The sequence below is a fragment of the Heterodontus francisci genome, chromosome 3 (genome assembly GCF_036365525.1).
Source record: "Heterodontus francisci isolate sHetFra1 chromosome 3, sHetFra1.hap1, whole genome shotgun sequence".
In the NCBI taxonomy this organism is placed as follows: Eukaryota; Metazoa; Chordata; class Chondrichthyes; order Heterodontiformes; family Heterodontidae; genus Heterodontus; species Heterodontus francisci.
The window spans coordinates 90,062,156-90,080,079 of NC_090373.1; the positions used below are offsets into that span (position 1 = coordinate 90,062,156).

General features: G+C 44.1%; 1 protein-coding gene across 3 annotated transcripts in view; it reads left to right on the forward strand.

The window, feature by feature from the left end:
* Window positions 1-17,924, forward strand: part of ccm2 (CCM2 scaffold protein) — a 126,682-nt gene that overhangs the window by 101,079 nt on the left and 7,679 nt on the right. For all 3 annotated transcript variants that reach the window (XM_068024146.1, XM_068024153.1, XM_068024162.1), the window contains exons 8-9: window positions 8,474-8,603; window positions 11,957-12,095. In XM_068024146.1, the coding sequence (XP_067880247.1) occupies window positions 8,474-8,603; window positions 11,957-12,095 (269 nt within the window). The remainder of the gene's footprint in view (window positions 1-8,473; window positions 8,604-11,956; window positions 12,096-17,924) is intronic.

Here is a 17,924-nt window from a genome sequence, read left to right on the forward strand (position 1 = left end):
ACCTTTACATGGTCCATCTCTGACACTTCCCTTCCCTTCCTCGACTTGTCTGTCTCCATCTCTGGGGATAGGTTGTCTACCAATATCCATTATAAGCCCACCGACTCCCACAGCTACCTCGACTACACTCCTTCACACCCTACCTCCTGTAAGGACTCCATTCCATTCTCCCAGTTTCTCCGTCTCCGACGCATCTGCTCTGATGATGCTACCTTCCATGACTCTGCTTCTGATATGACCTTTTTCCTCAACCGAGGATTTCCCCCCACTGTGGTTGACAGGGCCCTCAACCGTGTCCGACCCATTCCCCGCACCTCTACCCTCACCCCTTCCCCTCCCTCCCAGAACCGTGACAGGGTTCCCCTTGTCCTCACTTTTCATCCCACCAGCCTCCATATCCAAAGGATCATCCTCCGCCATTTTCGCCACCTCCAGCGTGATGCCACTACCAGTCGCATCTTCCCCTCCCTTCCCCTGTCAGCATTCCGAAGGGATCGTTCCCTCCGCGACACCCTGGTCCACTCCTCCATTACCCCCACCACCTCGTCCCCGTCCCAGGGCACCTTCCCCTGCAATCGCAGGAGTTGTAATACCTGCCCATTTACCTCCCCTCTCCTCACTATCCCAGGCCCCAAACACTCCTTTCAGGTGAAGCAGCGATTTACTTGTACTTCTTTCAATGTAGTATACTGTATTCGCTGCTCACAGTGTGGTCTCCTCTACATTGGGGAGACCAAGCGCAGACTGGGTGACCGCTTTGCGGAACATCTCCGCTCAGTCTGCAAGCAGGACCCTGAGCTTCCGGTTGCTTGCCATTTCAACACTCCCCCCTGCTCACATCTCTGTCCTGGGATTGCTGCAGTGTTCGAGTGAACATCAACGCAAGCTCGAGGAACAGCATCTCATCTACCGATTAGGCACACTACAGCCTGCCGGACTGAACATTGAGTTCAATAATTTCAGAGCATGACAGCCCCCCATTTTACTTTCATTTTTAGTTATTTTTTTTTTACATTCTTTTTTACATTTTTTACTATCTTTTTTGCATTTATTTCATTTCATCTTAGTTTGTTCAGTTTGCTTACCCACTTTTTTTTTCAGGTTTGCACTTGCTGCTGTTCAATATTCAGTGTATTCACACCTAATCTGTACTAATGCTTTGTCTTTCAACACACCATTAACATATTGTTTGCCTTTGCTCCGTGACCTTTTGGTCAGCTATGTGGCCTGGTCCAATCTGCACCTTCTCCTTTGTTATCTCTTTCCCCACCCCCACCTCGCTTGCTTATAATTTGTGACTTTTCTAATATTTGTCAGTTCCGAAGAAGTGTCACTGATCCGAAACGTTAACTCTGCTTCTCTTTCCACAGATGCTGCCAGACCTGCTGAGTGATTCCAGCATTTCTTGTTTTTGTTTCAGATTTCCAGCATCTGCAGTACTTTGCTTTTATTTTAGCATGGATACAAAGTTGGCTGAGTGACGGGCAACAGTGGTGGTGAACTTTTTGGGCTGGAGGAAAGTGCTTGGGGGGAGGTGGTAGGACCATTTCTTTTTTTGATCTAGATTAATAACCACGACTTGAGTGTACACGGCGCAATTTCAACATCTGCAGATGGCAAAACTTTGAAGTATTGTGAACTGTGAGGAGGATGGTGATGAACTTGAAGAACTGGTGGACACATGACTGATGCACTTTAATGCGGAGAAGTGTGACGTGATGCATTTTGGTAGAAAGAAAGAAGAGAGGCAGTATGAAAATAAAAGGTACAATTCTAAGAGGGTGCAGGAACAGACACACCTGGGGGTGTATATATACACATTGAAAGTGGCAAGGCAGATTGAGAAGTGGAATCCTAGGCTTTATGAATAGAGGCATAGAAGAAGAAAATGTTATGATCCTTTTATAAACCATGGCATAACAGTGAGTGGGTAGAGATGGGGGGGTGGGGTCGTATTGGGACAAAGGTGATCTATGCTTACAGGCATAGGGCAAGGCTAAAATACTTGAGTACTTATGTATCAGTGTTTACTAAAGAATAGGTGCTGACAAAAATGTTGGTGTAAGTGTAGATGGTAGAGGTAATGGATGGGGATAAAAATTTAAGGCAGGATGTACTGAAAAGGCTGGCCATGCTAGTATGGATAAGTTGCCTGGTCCGGATGGCTTGCATCCCAGGTTGCTAAAGGAAGTGGGGATAGAGAAGGCAGAAAGGGTTGCCATGATCTTCCCATCTTCCCTAGATACAGGGAAGGTGCCAGAGAATTGAAGAGTGGTAAATGTAACACCCTTGTTCAAGAAAGGGTGAAAGTGCATTCCGAGTAATGAGAGGCTGGTTAGTTTAACATCAGTGGTAGATAAGGTTTTAGAAACAATCAGGAAAACAAATCAATAGGTAATTGAAGCATTTTGAGTTAAATAAGGAGAGCTGTCATGGATTTGTAAAAGGCAAATTGTGCTTGACTAATGTAATTGAATTTTTTGAAGTAACAGAAGGTTGATGAAGGGAATGCAATGGATGTCTATATGGTTTTTAATTGTTTGACAAAACCACAGTAAAGGCTGGTTAACAAATTTGAGGCTCATGGAATAGGAAGGCCAGTGTCAGCCTGGATTTTTTTTTTTAAATTGGTTTAAGGACAGAAACAGTCATGGTAAATGGTTTTTCAAACTGAAGATGGTAGACCGTGGTGTTCACCAAGGTCAGTGCTAGGACCACTGCTTTTTATATAAATAACTGATATTGGAATGCAGTAAAATCTTAAAATTTGCTGATCCCAAACTTGGAGTGACTGAGGACGATTCCCTTTGACTGCAACAGGACATAGGCTAATGGAATGGGCAGACAAGTGGCAGATTCTAAGAGAAGTGTGAATGATGCATTTTGATGGGGATAGGGAGAAGCAATATAAACTAAATGGCACAGTTCTAAAGAGTGTGCAGGGACAGGGGGACCTAGGGGTGTATAGATCTTTGAATGTGGCAGGACATATTGAGAGTAGTTAGCAACGCATATGGAATCCTAGGAGTCATAAATCGAGGCATTGAGTACAAAAGCAGGGAAGTTATGCTGAATGTTTATAAAGCTTTGGTTAAGCCACAACCACAGTATTGTATCCAGTTCTAGTCGTCACACTTTAGGAAGGATGTGTGGGTCCTTGAGAGGATGCAGAGCAGATTTACTAGAATGGCTCCAGGGATGAGGGATTTTTAGCTACAAAGTTAGGTTGGAGAAGCTGGGGTGGTTCTCTGAGCAAAGGAGATTGAGGCGATTTGATAGAGGTGTACAAGTTTATAACCTCTTTGCTTTGTCTGCCTTATCTAAACCTGTTCCCATTAGGTGATGGTACAAGGACTAGGAGACACATTGAAGGTTTTGGTTGAGATGGGGGTGGGGGGCTGAGGAAAAACTTAAGTATTGAGTGGTAATGACCTGGAACTTGCTGCCCATGAGGGTGGTGGAAGTGGAGACCATCAATTATTTCAAAAGGAAATTGGGCAGACACTTGAGGGGAAATAAACTTGCAGGGTTCGTGGGATAGAGTAGGGGGGAATGGGACTGATTACATTGCTCTCCAGAGAGCCAGCATGGACTTGATGAACCAAATAGCTGCCTCCTGTGCCATATGTCTGACTCTGAACACTGGTTGGCCTCAACTGGGTATTGTCAACGATTCTGAGGACCACACTTCAGGAAGGATGTGAAGGTTTTAGAAAAGGGCAGAAAAGATTTGAGAATGTTCCAGGGATGATGGACTTCAGTTACATGGGTAGATTGGAGAGCTGGGGTTGTCCTCCTTAGAGAAGGGAAGGATGGGAGAAGATTTAGTATAGGCGCTCAAAATCATGAGTTCCAGACAGTAGATGGAGAGAAACTGGCAGAAGAATCAAAAAGCAGAGGACACCAATTATAAGCTGAATGGCAAAAGAGCCAAAGGTAAGATGAGGAAAAACTTTTTTACGTAGTGAGTGGTCAGGATCTAGAATGAATTGCCTGTGTGTTGGAGGCAGTCATTGTAGCATTCAAAGGGGAATTGGATAAGCACCTGAAAAGAAATTGAGGGCTACAGTAAAAAGGCAGGGAAGTGGGCCTAGCTGAGATGCTCTTGCTGAGTCAGCATGGACACATCAGACCAAATTCCCTCCTATGCTGTATAACCATTCTGATTCTCTGACATGCTACCCTCTTCCTCTACTGTAAATGCTATGCATTGTATTCAACATGTCTGCCATTTCCTTTTTTCCATTTATATCAGTTTTAAAGGCACCCCACATTGCTGCTGACCACCGTCTTTCCTAATATAATTTTTTTTTAAAAAGTGTTTTTGATATCCCTTGCACGTTTTATTTTCATACTCCTTTTTGTAGCTCTCCCTATCTGTTTTGACACCTTTTTTTCTTTGTGTATCTCCCAGTTGCTGGGCTCATTCTTGCATTTTATTTGTTTTCTTTTAGTTTTATGTTGTCCCTTACTACTTTAGCCATCCATGTTTTTTTGGCAAGTGGAACTCTTGTCCCTTCAGTGTATAAACTGATTAGATTAGATTAGAGATACAGCACTGAAACAGGCCCTTCGGCCCACCGAGTCTGTGCTGAACATCAACCACCCATTTATACTAATCCCATATTCCTACCAAACATCCCCACCTGTCCCTATATTTCCCTACCACCTACCTATACTAGTGACAATTTATAATGGCCAATTTACCTATCAACCTGCAAATCTTTTGGCTTGTGGGAGGAAACCGGAGCACCCGGAGAAAACCCACGCAGACACAGGGAGAACTTGCAAACTCCACACAGGCAGTGCTCGGAATCGAACCTGGGTCCCTGGAGCTGTGAGGCTGCGGTGCTAACCACTGCGCCACTGTGCCGCCCTCAACTGGTTTTGTGTATCATTTTCTTTTGAACACCTACTTATGTTTTACCCATTAACAGATTTGCCCAGTTTATTGTGGATAGTATCTGTCTCATTGCATTGAAGTCAGCCTTCCTAAGTCTAGATTCTTGGCTGTGTTGTGTTTCTCCCTTTCAAACACTACATTGACTTCTGTCATATGATCGCCATTAGATAAATGTTTATGCACCATTTAAGCTGTTAACTAACTCTCTGGCTTGTTACACATTACTAAGTCAAATATGGCTTGCCACCTTGATTCTCAGACATTGTTGTAGAAAACCATCATGAACAGAAGAAATTAATCTTTCTGACATGAGCTAGTTTGCTTATCCCAATCTATATGAAGACCACTGTCTTTGCTAGTCTAATCTCTGCATTTTATTCATTCTACCACTTCTTGAGTGACCCTCAATTACCATTTAAGCCACATGTGCCGAACAGTGAAAGTAGCATGCTGTAGACAGCTAAACAATCGCACAACCATTAGATCAGGTCAAAGCTCTGCAACCCTACCATATCCAGTTGGAATCATGGCTGGTTGAGAAAATAATTGGAGGAGGATCCATTAACATTCCTGTCCTCTACAGTGGTGGAGCCCAGCAAGAGTACATAAGATGTGCCTTGGCAACCATTTGAGCCAGAAGTGTTGAGTGGATGATTCTTCATGGCCTATTCCTGAGGTCCCCATCATAATCGATGCCAGTCTGTTGTCAATTGGATTCACACCACGTGACATCAAGAAATGGCTGAGTGTACTGGATGCACAAAAGGTCATGAGCCCTGACTGCATTCTGGCTGTAGTGCTGAAGACTATGTGCTCCAGAACTAGCCAGGCCTCCAGCAAAGCTGTTCACTATAGCTACATCATTGGCATCTGCCACAAGAAAATTGCCCATGTGTTTCCTGTCTGCAAAAAGCAAGACAAATCCAACCTAGCCGATTACCACCCCATCAGCCTACTCCCAATCAGTTAAGTGATGGAAGGAGTCATTAGCATTGGTATGAAGTGGCACTTCCCAGTAATCCTGCTTACTGCTCAGTTTGGGTTCTACCAGGACCAAACAGACTTGAAGTGTGAGTGACTGTCTGTCTGACATCAAGGCAGCATCCAACCAAATGTGGCACCAAGGAGCTCCAGTAAAACAGAAACTAATGAAGATTGGGAACACTCAGATGACTGGAGTTATACCTCGCACAAAAAGATGGCTGTGGTTGTTGAAGGATGATCATTTCAGCCCCAGGACGTTGCTTTAGATGTTCATCAAGGCAGTGTCCTAGGCCCAACTATCTTCAACTGATCATCAATAACCTTTCCTACATAAAGTCAGAAGCAGTGATGTTTGCTGATTACATAGTGCTCAACTCTACTGGAAAATCCTCAGGTAATTGTACAATCCATGCCCGCATGCAGCAAGGCCTGGACAACATCCCAGTCTTGGAATTATAAGTGGGAAGGAACATTCAAATACAAATATCAAGCAATAATTCAACGAAGCCTAACCACCTGGTTGACTTTCAGTGGTATTGCCAAGTCTCCTGCTGTTGGCATCATTGGGATGAACATTGACCAAAAACTCAACTGGAATAGCCACATCAATGCTGTGGCTACTAGAGTAGGTCAGAGGCTGAGTATTCTGCAGCGAATCACCCGCCTCTACTTTCAAGGCACAAGTTAGGAGTGTGATGGAATATTCTCCTTGTCTGGATGGGTGCAGTTGCAACAACACTCAAGCAGTTCAACACCATCCAGGACAAAGAGCACTTGATTGGCAGCCCATCTACTCCCTCTGCTATGGATGTACTGTGATTACAGTGTAGGATATACTGCAGCAACTCATGAAGCACCTCCCAGTGCAGCAACCTCCACCTAGAAGGACAAGGGCAGCAATAGCCAACATTTCTAGGTTGTACACCACCCTGACTTGGACACATATGGCCATTCCTTCATTGTTACTGGATCAAAATCCTGGAATTCTCTACCTAAATTGACCTAGTGAACTGCAGCAGTTCAAGAAACCCACTACCTGAATGGCACCTAGGATGGGTAATGGCAACCTTGCCAGTAGCCTGTATTTTTTTTTTAAAACTACTCAAAGCATAGGCATACTACTGTTAAATTAAAAGGGGGTAGGGGCTAACAATGGCAACATAGAATAAAAACAGAAAATGTTGGAAATACTTAGGTCAGGCAGCATCTGGAGAGTTTTCTACTTTTCAGATTTCCAGAAACTGCTGTATTTTGCTTTTGCAATAGTGCCAGCATTAAATTGGGAAGAGGGGAAAAGTTGCCATTTGAATTTGGGCAGGAGGGGTGAACAGTATCAAAAAGGATGCAAAAAATGTTAAATCTTTAAATTTCAGGAGTAAAATTAGACAAGCTGGATTATTCTGATTGTGCACGAAGATGCCCATTACACCTGTAAATGCAATATTATAACTAACATTGTGTAGTTTTGATGCTTTTCATGTTCCTTTACCTTTTACAACTACAAAAGTTTCAATTTCATTATATACTAGAAGTGTATACAGTCTAATTCTGAACATGTTCTCAGCCATTCTTTTAAAACTGAACTATTTTTAGCTTGCATACTGGCTATTTTCAGAATGTTATATTTAACAGTCTCTACTATGTAAATCTATAATTTTGTTTGTATATGTAAATCCTGCCAACAAAATATTTTTTTAGTTTATATAAGCTAGTTGCAAGTTGAACTAAATGGGCTTGGGAAAAGTAAAAAGGGAAAAAAAACGCAAGTAGTATATCAAAATAAACAAGCAGTGGCAAAAGCATCTCAGTTTTAATTGAGCTAAATGGAAAGAATTTGTGGACCAATTAATAAATGCAGTTCTCATTCTTAGCCTTTCTTCTGTAACTGAGACTTAATAGAAACTTTAAAACGTTTGAAAGTAAAATTCTCCACTGAGGACCTGTTTGTCTACAATAGTTTGAACTTGTACCCAGTGCCGATTAAGTTAAAAGCAAAATGCTGTAGATGCTGGAAATCTGGAATAAAGTGCTGGCAATACTTGGCAGGTCAGGCTGCATCTGTGGAAAGAGAAGCAGTGTTAATGTTTCAGGTCTGTGACCTTTCATCAGAACTCTTCCCATGGTGAAGCTAATACTCATTTCTACTCTAATTTTATACTTTTTCTGAGCAGAGAAATCCATGTATCAGCTATTTGTAAAGGACAAGACAACCAAATTCCAATGCTGTCATGAACAGAAAAATGAAACAAGTTTAACCTAAAATGATAGCAAAAAAGGCTGAAGTAAAAGTGGGAATTTACAAAGGAAAGGGTTTGCATCATTTCCACATATCATGCTTCTAGGATTATTTTCACATTCTTGAAAGTGAGAATACCTCAACGCTGATGAAAGGTCACAGACCTGAAACGTTAACTCTGCTTCTCTCCCCAGTGAAGGTTGATGCTTAAAGTTTAAAGCCTAATTTTGGTAACACATTTACTTCAGTGTAAAACTGAACCTAGTATTATAACTTAAGGTTTTGATTTTTTTCAAGTCCATTTTAGATCTTGCAAGTCCCAAATTTACAAGTTATTTTGGTTCGTTCAGGTCTTTTCAGGGTTCAGATACTGGGGGAAATTCACCATCCTCAACGCTACCATCACCTCCAATAAAAAATGTGAGCGACAGTGAACTCAGTGCTTCTGCAGCTGAACTGCTTCAGGATTACATGATGACAGTAAGTCACTGTTCATGGTATAAAAGCACAAGTTTCTTTAGTTTCTGCTTTATAGCGATAAAATGAAAATATTTATGCTTGATTTCGGATTGAAAGTATTTTATATGGCAGTTTGTATTGCCTGTATTTAGGGTGAATGGAGCTGTTGAAGGACTCATGGGCCATCCTGTAATATGTTCAGCAGAAAGCAAGAGTTGTGGTATTCTCACTTTCATGACTATACAAATAACTGTGGAAGCATGATATGTAGAAGTGATGCAAACCCTCCTTTTTAAAATCCCATTTTCGCTATAGCCTTTTTTGCTAACTTTTTAGGTTAAACTTGTTTATCATTTTTCTGTTCATGACAGCATCAGAATTTGGTTGCCTTGTCCTTTACAAAGAGTTTATACATGGATTTTTCTACTCCGTATAAATGATGTGTAAAATAAGTAGAGTAGAAATGAAAATTAGCTTCACCATAGGAGGAGTTTGGATACTTCAGTTTTAAATTTTGTCAGTCACCTTCAGGCTTGTTGCATATTTTGTGAACAGAGACTTGTAGGGTCTGGCTTGTAGGGTGGCGCAGTGGTTAGCACCGCAGCCTCACAGCTCCAGCGACCCGGGTTCAGTTCTGGGTACTGCCTGTGTGGTGTTTGCAAGCTCTCCCTGTGACCGAGTGGGTTTCTGCTGGGTGCTCCGGTTTCCTCCCACAGCCAAAGACTTGCAGGTTGATAGGTAAATTAGCCATTGTAAATTACCCCTAGTATAGGTAGGTGGTAGGAGAATTGAGGGAAGGTGGGGATGTGGTAGAGAATATGGGATTAATGTAGGATTAGTATAAATGGGTGGTTGATGGTTGGCACTGACTCGGTGGGCCGAAGGGCCTGTTTCAGTGCTGTATCTCTCTGACTCTATGTTCAAGCTTCAGTGCTTAAGATCTAAGTATTTCCTGTAACATACTAAATATCATGCCGTTTAGGTTTTGAACACTATTCAAGGCAAGTTATAACTCCAGCCTCCCTCTGGCTTATTTCATCAGTATGTTGAGAATAAATTGGACTTAATTTTAAAATAAGTCTGGCAGAAATCCTGAAATCTTGCGATTTACAGCCACACTAATAAATGGGACATGAAGTCTTTGAAATATTTTATGCATTCTACCATTATCTGTAAATTACAAAGACAACTAATTTAATGTTTGTATGGTGTGCTTCGTTGACTCTCCAACATTGTCAATTAGTGTAGTTTACGAACGTAAAGTCTAATCAATAGTACAATATCTATTTTGGCTACTAATGTAAACCTTTTTTGCAGGGACAGGTGAGTGGTCTGGAAATGGTCTAACTGAAAACCTGCAAATGTTCATGTTTTCACGAATGGCATGTACCTCTAATGCATAAAATTACTAAATATTTTGTTAGATTTGACTTGCATTTACTTGCTATATCTTTCTATTGAATGAGGGAACAAAATCTTTTATAAAGACTGCATGCAACAGGTAAACACTTGCAAATTGGATAAACCCTTTGATCTAAATTTTAATATAAATGTGTTTGAGACTTTCCATTACTTTTAGAAGAATGAGGAATCTGAGCTGAGTTTTTTCCACCCATTGGATACTTTCCTCCAAATCGGTGTTTACGTTGCAACATGAGCACGGCTGCAAAGCTTAGGTTTGACAATGGGTGGTATACGCTTCCACTGTGACATCAAATCCAGTTTAAAACATGCTTAAGCTTTTATTGACCTCCCTGAGTACTTCCTGGAGTTAATTTAGATATTTCAAGTTTGTTGTTACTCTTGCCTGCGCTCTAAATATTTAGTTACGGACAGGTGGGAAGTGGCGTGGGTGACTTCCGCTTTTCACCTCTCAACTGACCACAGGTAGTGTTAAAATTAGTTCTAATCCATGAGTGTTTTAAAGGTCAAATAAGTGAACAAACAACAGGTTTTCTTGTAGGTTAAAAGAAATATTTTTACACAACGGAAGCATTTGCGACTTCTCCCTCACTCTTGTGCCCCTCGCCCACAAATAGAGGGTAGGGTAGAATGCATTTAGAGTCTTAATTGTTGTAAGTTTTTTTTTAAAAAGAAAACCTTCAAAAGCTTTCCATAAAATCTTTCAACGGTGCAGGGCTGAATGTTTGTCTTAAAGGATGCAGTATTGCAGGCTCCTTGTGGTTAAGCCTCAATCTGAAGTTGATAGTGGAAGTCCTGGTTTGCTTTTTGCAGCTGGGTAGTTCCAATGTCACTTTGCAATTTCTCTGCTGCGGTAGTTAAAATATATTATCAGCAGGGCTTTTGCTTAAATGGAATGGTGTCTCAGTTGTTCTGGCTGGAAAAGGCGCTCTACCTTTTAAGATAGCAACTTGTCAGGTTGGGGTGTTGGTCAGGTGACCAAGGGCTCTGTGCCCTGGGATGATTCATATAATGTTCCAGGATATGGGAACCATTGTTAAATGGCATCTGAATGTGGTCCATTCTTCTAAAGTGATGTTATTTCACACCTATTATCTTAGTCTTGGCTGCAGAATCAGTCTATCTATAAAGTCTTTGATACCTCCATTCCTGCAGATAGGAGTTATTCACATGGAATGGGCTGTTTTCCATTTCAATGTGTTTTCCCCAAAGCTAATTCAGACATGGATAATAGGTTTTGTCTTCAACAGACAAACATCTATTGGTAGTACAGGAGGGGTCACCTGACCTCTACTCAATCTTGCCTGTAGCACAAATCTGTCTTTTTGTAGTTCAGTTCAACAGTTGACTTAATTAATAATTCCTCCAATTCATTTCATTTTTTTGTCACTGTTCCCTCTGACAGTTTAAATTCTAGTAGCTGGCAGAGGAGGCCTACATATGTCTATTACCATGTATGCACAGGACATTGAATAGAACTGCAATGCCACATGGGCAGTATAGCCGAAGTACTACCTGGCTGGTTCCAATTCTGCAGCTACCAGTCTCAAACTGATATGCTGCAATATAAATGCATTGATGACCTTGTAAAGTGAGAAATGGTCAATGCGTACTGCTAGTATTGATTAACTTGAAAGGCTTTTTTGGTACACCTGTATTTGTAACTTTAAAAGGAACTTCACTTTAGATTTCAGAAGGTTTTAAATAACCTCATCTGGAACAAGCTGAAACAGTTAAATCAATTCAAAAATCTAACATTTTTATTTGCTTATGGACATATACTTTAATGTAAGATTTACATAATTGCTGTGATGTGAGCTATGGAGGGGTCTTTATATCCAGTTCTGTCATATTTTGCTTGATCATACTGGAGGAAAGTTGCATTGCATTGATTGCTTCTGGTCACAAATTCAGGTCCATTACATAAACTAATGGTGAATTCTGTTTTCCAGCTGAGAACAAAGTTAACATCTGAAGAAATCCAGAAATTTGCTATGCTTCTGCATGAATATCGAAACGGTGCCTCAATTCATGAATTTTGCATCAGTCTTCGACAGTTGTATGGTGATGGTAGAAAGTTTCTACTGCTTGGTAGGTTAATAGTGCCAACTCCAAGTTGGGAGTTAAATGTTAAGCAATATTTTATGGTTTTACATTGTGATGAGACGTTGCATTTTTGTGGTATAAAGCCAGATCCGTTTCAAGAAATCTTTTTAATGTTTTACTATGAAATTTTTAAGTCTCAATCATATCGTATAATTTGGCCATATTTTGTAACTGATGAGTGGTGCAGTAGCTTACCGAATTGTGGACTGTAAGATGTCACTGCTGTTTCAGTAATTGATGTTTTTTACGTAAGTAACTGTTTTTAATCTAAACAGCTAACTTTAAAAATGTCTTTCCAGTCAGGCTTGCCATCTTTGCCATCCAAGAGCAAAATACTGGAAATCTGAATAAAACAGAAAATACTGGAAAAACTCAGCATGTCTGGCAGCACCTGTAGAGAGAAAAATCTTGGTTTCAGGTAAATGATCCTTCGTTAGAAGTGGGTGTACTGAGGGATGTAACAGTTTTAAGCAAGGAAAGGGAGGATAGAACAAAGGGGAAGGTCTGGAATAGGGTGGAAGATTGAGAAAAGGGATGATTGTGTAAAGCAAAAGGAGATGGTAATTGGCAACATCTCATTTAATCTCTCTGAACTTCCACCCTATCAGATCTTCCCTTTTGTTCAATCCTCCATCCACCTTCCTGCCTTGGTGAAAAAAACTGTTCCATCTCTAAGTACTCACCGTTCTGATTAAGGGTCATCGACCTGAAACATTAACTGTCTCTCTTCTCCCCCCCCCCCCCCCCTTTCCTCCCTCTTCCCCCCCCTCCCCCCTTTCCTCCCTCTTCCCCCCCCTCCCCCCTTTCCTCCCTCTTCCCCCCCCTCCCCCCTTTTCCTCCCTCTTCCCCCCCTCCCCCCTTTTCCTCCCTCTTCCCCCCCTCCCCCCTTTTCCTCCCTCTTCCCCCCCTCCCCCCTTTTCCTCCCTCTTCCCCCCCCCCCTTTCCTCCCTCTTCCCCCCCCCCTTTCCTCCCTCTTCCCCCCCCCCTTCCTCCCTCTTCCCCCCCCCCCCTTCCTCCCTCTCCCCCCCCCCTTTCCTCCCTCTTCTCCCCCCCCCCCTTTCCTCCCTCTTCCCCCCCCCCCCTTTCCTCCCTCTTCCTCCCTCTTCCCTCTTCCTCCCTCTTCCCTCTTCCTCCCTCTCCCCTCTTCCTCCCCCCTCCCCTCTTCCTCCCCCCTCCCCTCTTCCTCCCCCCTCCCCTCTTCCTCCCCCCTCCCCTCTTCCTCCCCCCTCCCCTCTTCCTCCCCCCTCCCCTCTTCTTCCCCCCTCCCCTCTTCTTCCCCCCTCCCCTCTTCTTCCCCCCTCCCCTCTTCTTCCCCCCTCCCCTCTTCTTCCCCCCTCCCCTCTTCTTCCCCCCCTCCCCTCTTCTTCCCCCCCTCCCCTCTTCTTCCCCCCCTCCCCTCTTCTTCCCCCCCTCCCCTCTTCTTCCCCCCCTCCCCTCTTCTTCCCCCCCTCCCCTCTTCTCCCCCCCTCCCCTCTTCTTCCCCCCTCCCCTCTTCTTCCCCCCCTCCCCTCTTCTTCCCCCCCTCCCCTCTTCTTCCCCCCCTCCCCTCTTCTTCCCCCCCTCCCCTCTTCTTCCCCCCCTCCCCTCTTCTTCCCCCCCTCCCCTCTTCTTCCCCCCCTCCCCTCTTCTTCCCCCCCTCCCCTCTTCTTCCCCCCCTCCCCTCTTCTTCCCCCCCTCCCCTCTTCTTCCCCCCCTCCCCTCTTCTTCCCCCCCTCCCCTCTTCTTCCCCCCCTCCCCTCTTCTTCCCCCCCTCCCCTCTTCTTCCCCCCCTCCCCTCTTCTTCCCCCCTCCCCTCTTCTTCCCCCCTCCCCTCTTCTTCCCCCCTCCCCTCTTCTTCCCCCCTCCCCTCTTCTTCCCCCCTCCCCTCTTCTTCCCCCCTCCCCTCTTCTTCCCCCCTCCCCTCTTCTTCCCCCCCTCCCCTCTTCTTCCCCCCCTCCCCTCTTCTTCCCCCCCTCCCCTCTTCTTCCCCCCCTCCCCTCTTCTTCCCCCCCTCCCCTCTTCTTCCCCCCCTCCCCTCTTCTTCCCCCCCTCCCCTCTTCTTCCCCCCCTCCCCTCTTCTTCCCCCCCTCCCCTCTTCTTCCCCCCTCCCCTCTTCTTCCCCCCTCCCCTCTTCTTCCCCCCTCCCCTCTTCTTCCCCCCTCCCCTCTTCTTCCCCCCTTTCCTCCCCTCTTCTTCCCCCCTTTCCTCCCCTCTTCTTCCCCCCTTTCCTCCCCTCTTCTTCCCCCCTTTCCTCCCCTCCTCTTCTCCCCTTTCCTCCCCTCCTCTTCTCCCCTTTCCTCCCCTCCTCTTCTCCCCTTTCCTCCCCTCCTCTTCTCCCCTTTCCTCCCCTCCTCTTCTCCCCTTTCCTCCCCTCCTCTTCTCCCCTTTCCTCCCCTCCTCTTCTCCCCTTTCCTCCCCTCCTCTTCTCCCCTTTCCTCCCCTCCTCTTCTCCCCTTTCCTCCCCTCCTCTTCTCCCCTTTCCTCCCCTCCTCTTCTCCCCTTTCCTCCCCTCCTCTTCTCCCCTTTCCTCCCCTCCTCTTCTCCCCTTTCCTCCCCTCTTCTTCTCCCCTCTTCCCCCCCCTTTCCTCCCTCCCTCCCCCCCCCTTTCCTCCCCAAGCATTTTACTCTTAACTAAGGATGACAGTGTTCTCTCTGCTAATAGGACTGACTGACTTCAGTTATTTCTTGACTTGGGACTACTATCCAGGCAGCTAGTGAAACAGAGAAAGGGTTGTCCACAGCTATCTGTCAATTAAAAACTTTTTTGAGCCCCTTTCCCATTTACATTTCGCATGATATAAACAAGCCAGTGATGCTATGAATAATTATTTTTTGTTTCATTGAAGGCTCTGGTTGGACAATTATCTTTAGAAATTGCAAAATTCCTGTTCCCAGAATTTAAATTTAAAAATACCTTTGCTAACCTCCTTCATCCATCAATCTGTATGTGGGGGTGGAATGTGGTAACACAGCCTCACTCAGCTGCTGAAAAGCAAACAGATGGAGTTCATGTCTCCTTTCCTCCTTTCCTATTCAGCGGCACCATGACAGTTAGGTACGTTATCTTAATTCTGGCTTCACTGTCCTAAAATTTATCTTGTTATGCCCAGGTTAGGAGTGGGTATCAGGCTCCCCTTTCTCCCCTTTTTTGGTGTGACTGCAATAGAGTTTATTCTTTAACACAGTGATTGACCATCACACCTCAGTGAGCACTTGCTCCTGTTCCTCTAATGCAATTGCCAAAGAACCAATCAGGTTTTGAGTTTTTAAATGAGATAGATGCAAGTTTATTATTCTTAACACTACAACAGGTTAAAATATGCCACGCACCCATGCACACATTCAAAAGAGAGTAACATACAAATAGATTACAGAGGGAAAACTGCTTTGGTGGTTGGAGTAGAGTCTGAACTAAATGGAATTTAAATACTGAATATTGGTCCCGAGTCCTCAGTTGAAATTGTAGTCCTGAAGTTCTCGCTGGGCCGCATGCACGGTTGCAGGCTTGCTTCTTGGGCTCTAGACAGCAGAAGAGGGGATTTTGATCCTTGTCCCCAGTTGTTGGCTGTGTTATTCTGTAGGTTTGAAGCTTTAGCAGTTGCAGTCAAGGCTTCTCTGGGTCATTACACGAGAGAGAGAGGGGGCTGCCGCCTTTAGCTTTCAGTTGCTGTTCTCCTGAGTGACACAGCTTAGTCTCCAGAGCTGCACGGCAGTCACATGACATTCCCAAACCTCTGTTTCAATAACGTCCTTCTGGAATGTTCTGAGATTCAAGGCTGTCCTCTCAAGCTGTCAAGACACACTTGGTGGCAGTTGGCTCATTCAAAGTCAATGGGTGTTGATAGCTCCTGATGACCATGTTGATAAAGCCATTTCAGGTAATTTAATCAGAGAGCACCCCATTGTTCTGGCAAGGTTGAGTCAGTCATGTTGTCTCCAGTCTACTCCGGTAATTCAGATGTAAGTTGCAGTGGCCATCTTGGCTGCCAACTTTTTCTTTTTAAAACTTATTTGTAACAATCTCCAATAAAAGTCTATGGCAAGGTTCCAATTGATTAAATTAATTCCCATTTGGCATGTAGGGTTTTCATGACCATCTGAACTCTGACCATAAATGGTGATTCTTGCCACGTAGGCCTCTTGCAATCACTGGTTGATAGTCATCTCAGGACTCCTTCGGATGCAGTTGTTTAGTTCCGGAATGATCCCTTTGCATTCATGTTTTGACTTGGCATTGGCCTTAATCCATTAAATCTCATCAAATTATAGAGAATAAACGACACAGAAATGGCCCATTTGGTCCAACTAGTCTGTGCTGGGTGTTTCCACTGGATTCTCCTCCATTCCGTCTACTTCATCTCACCCTTTCACCATTCCTTTCTATTCCCCCTAACTTTGTACTCAGCTGGTTTCCTTTTGAAAGCATCTGAACTGTTTTCTGCAAATACTTCCTGCATGAACAAGTTCTACATTCTAAACAGAGTAAAGAATTTTCCCTCATTCCCCTATTGGATTTATTCATACTAACTTGTATTCAATATTTCCTGTAAAATTATGTTGTGTGTAACCAGTTTTTTCAGTGTGTGGAGTCTAAATTTTTTTGTACCATCGTGCACGTGGGGTATTTAAGCCAGAACAAGGCTTGTGCAGTACTTTGCAGGCTGCCACGCACGTATACAGTTAGCGGGAACATTGCTTGCATTCATGGTCCCTAGTTTTGGTTTCACCGATGGGTAGAAATACACTTGCCCTGTTCAGCCTATTATGTTTATAGACCTCTATCATGTCACCCAAGTCTTTGCTAAAGTAAAAAGCTCCAACTTGTTCAACCGCTTCTGATCAACTGTAATCTCTGTTCTGGTACTATCCTTGTAATTATTTTAGCTACTTTCTCCAGTCCTTCTATGTCTTTTTTGTAGTATGGAGAGCAGAACTGTGCACTATACTGAAACTCAACCTGACTATTGTTGAGCCTGCTGCACCATTCAATACTACCATGGCTGATTATCTGTTTCAACTCCACTTCCCATTCACTCCCTATGTCCCTTGATCCCCTGAGCATCCACAATCCTGAGGTAGAGAATTCCAAAGATTCACAACCCTTTTTAAATGAAGAAATTTCTCTTCATTTCAGTCCGAAGTGATTGGCCCCTTTTTATCCTGAGACTGCCCATGTGTTCTGAAATTCCCCAACCAGGGGAAACAACCTCTCTGTCTACCTTGCCAAGCCCCTTCAGGATACTGTATGTTTCAATGAGTTCACCTCTCTCTCTTCTAAATTTCAGAGAGAAGGCCAGTACACAAAAAGCAGGGCAAATCCAACCTGGTCAATTACAGCCCTACTTGATCATCAGCAAAGTGATGGAACGGGTCGCTGACAGTGCTATCAGGTGGCACTTGCTCAGCAATAATCTGCTCAATGGTGCTCCGTTTGGGTTCCACCAGGGCCACTCTGTTCCTGACCTCATTACAGTCTTTGTCCAAACATGGACAAAAGAGCTAACCTCCAGAGGTGTGGTGAGAGGGGCTGCCCTTGACATCAAGGCAGCATTTGACCGAGTATGGCATCAAGGAGTTGTGGCAAAACTGTAGCCAATGGGAATCGGGGAAAAAAAAAACTCAACTGATTGGAGTCATACCTAGCAAAAAGGAAGATGGTTATGGTTGTTGGTCAATCATCTCTGTCCCAAGATATCACTGCAGGAGTTCCTCAGGGTAGTGTCCAAGACCCAATTATCTTCAGCTGCTTCATCAATGACCTTCGCTCCATCGTAAGGTCAGAAGTGGGGATGTTCGCTGCTTGCACAATCTTCACCATTTGTGACTCTTCTGATA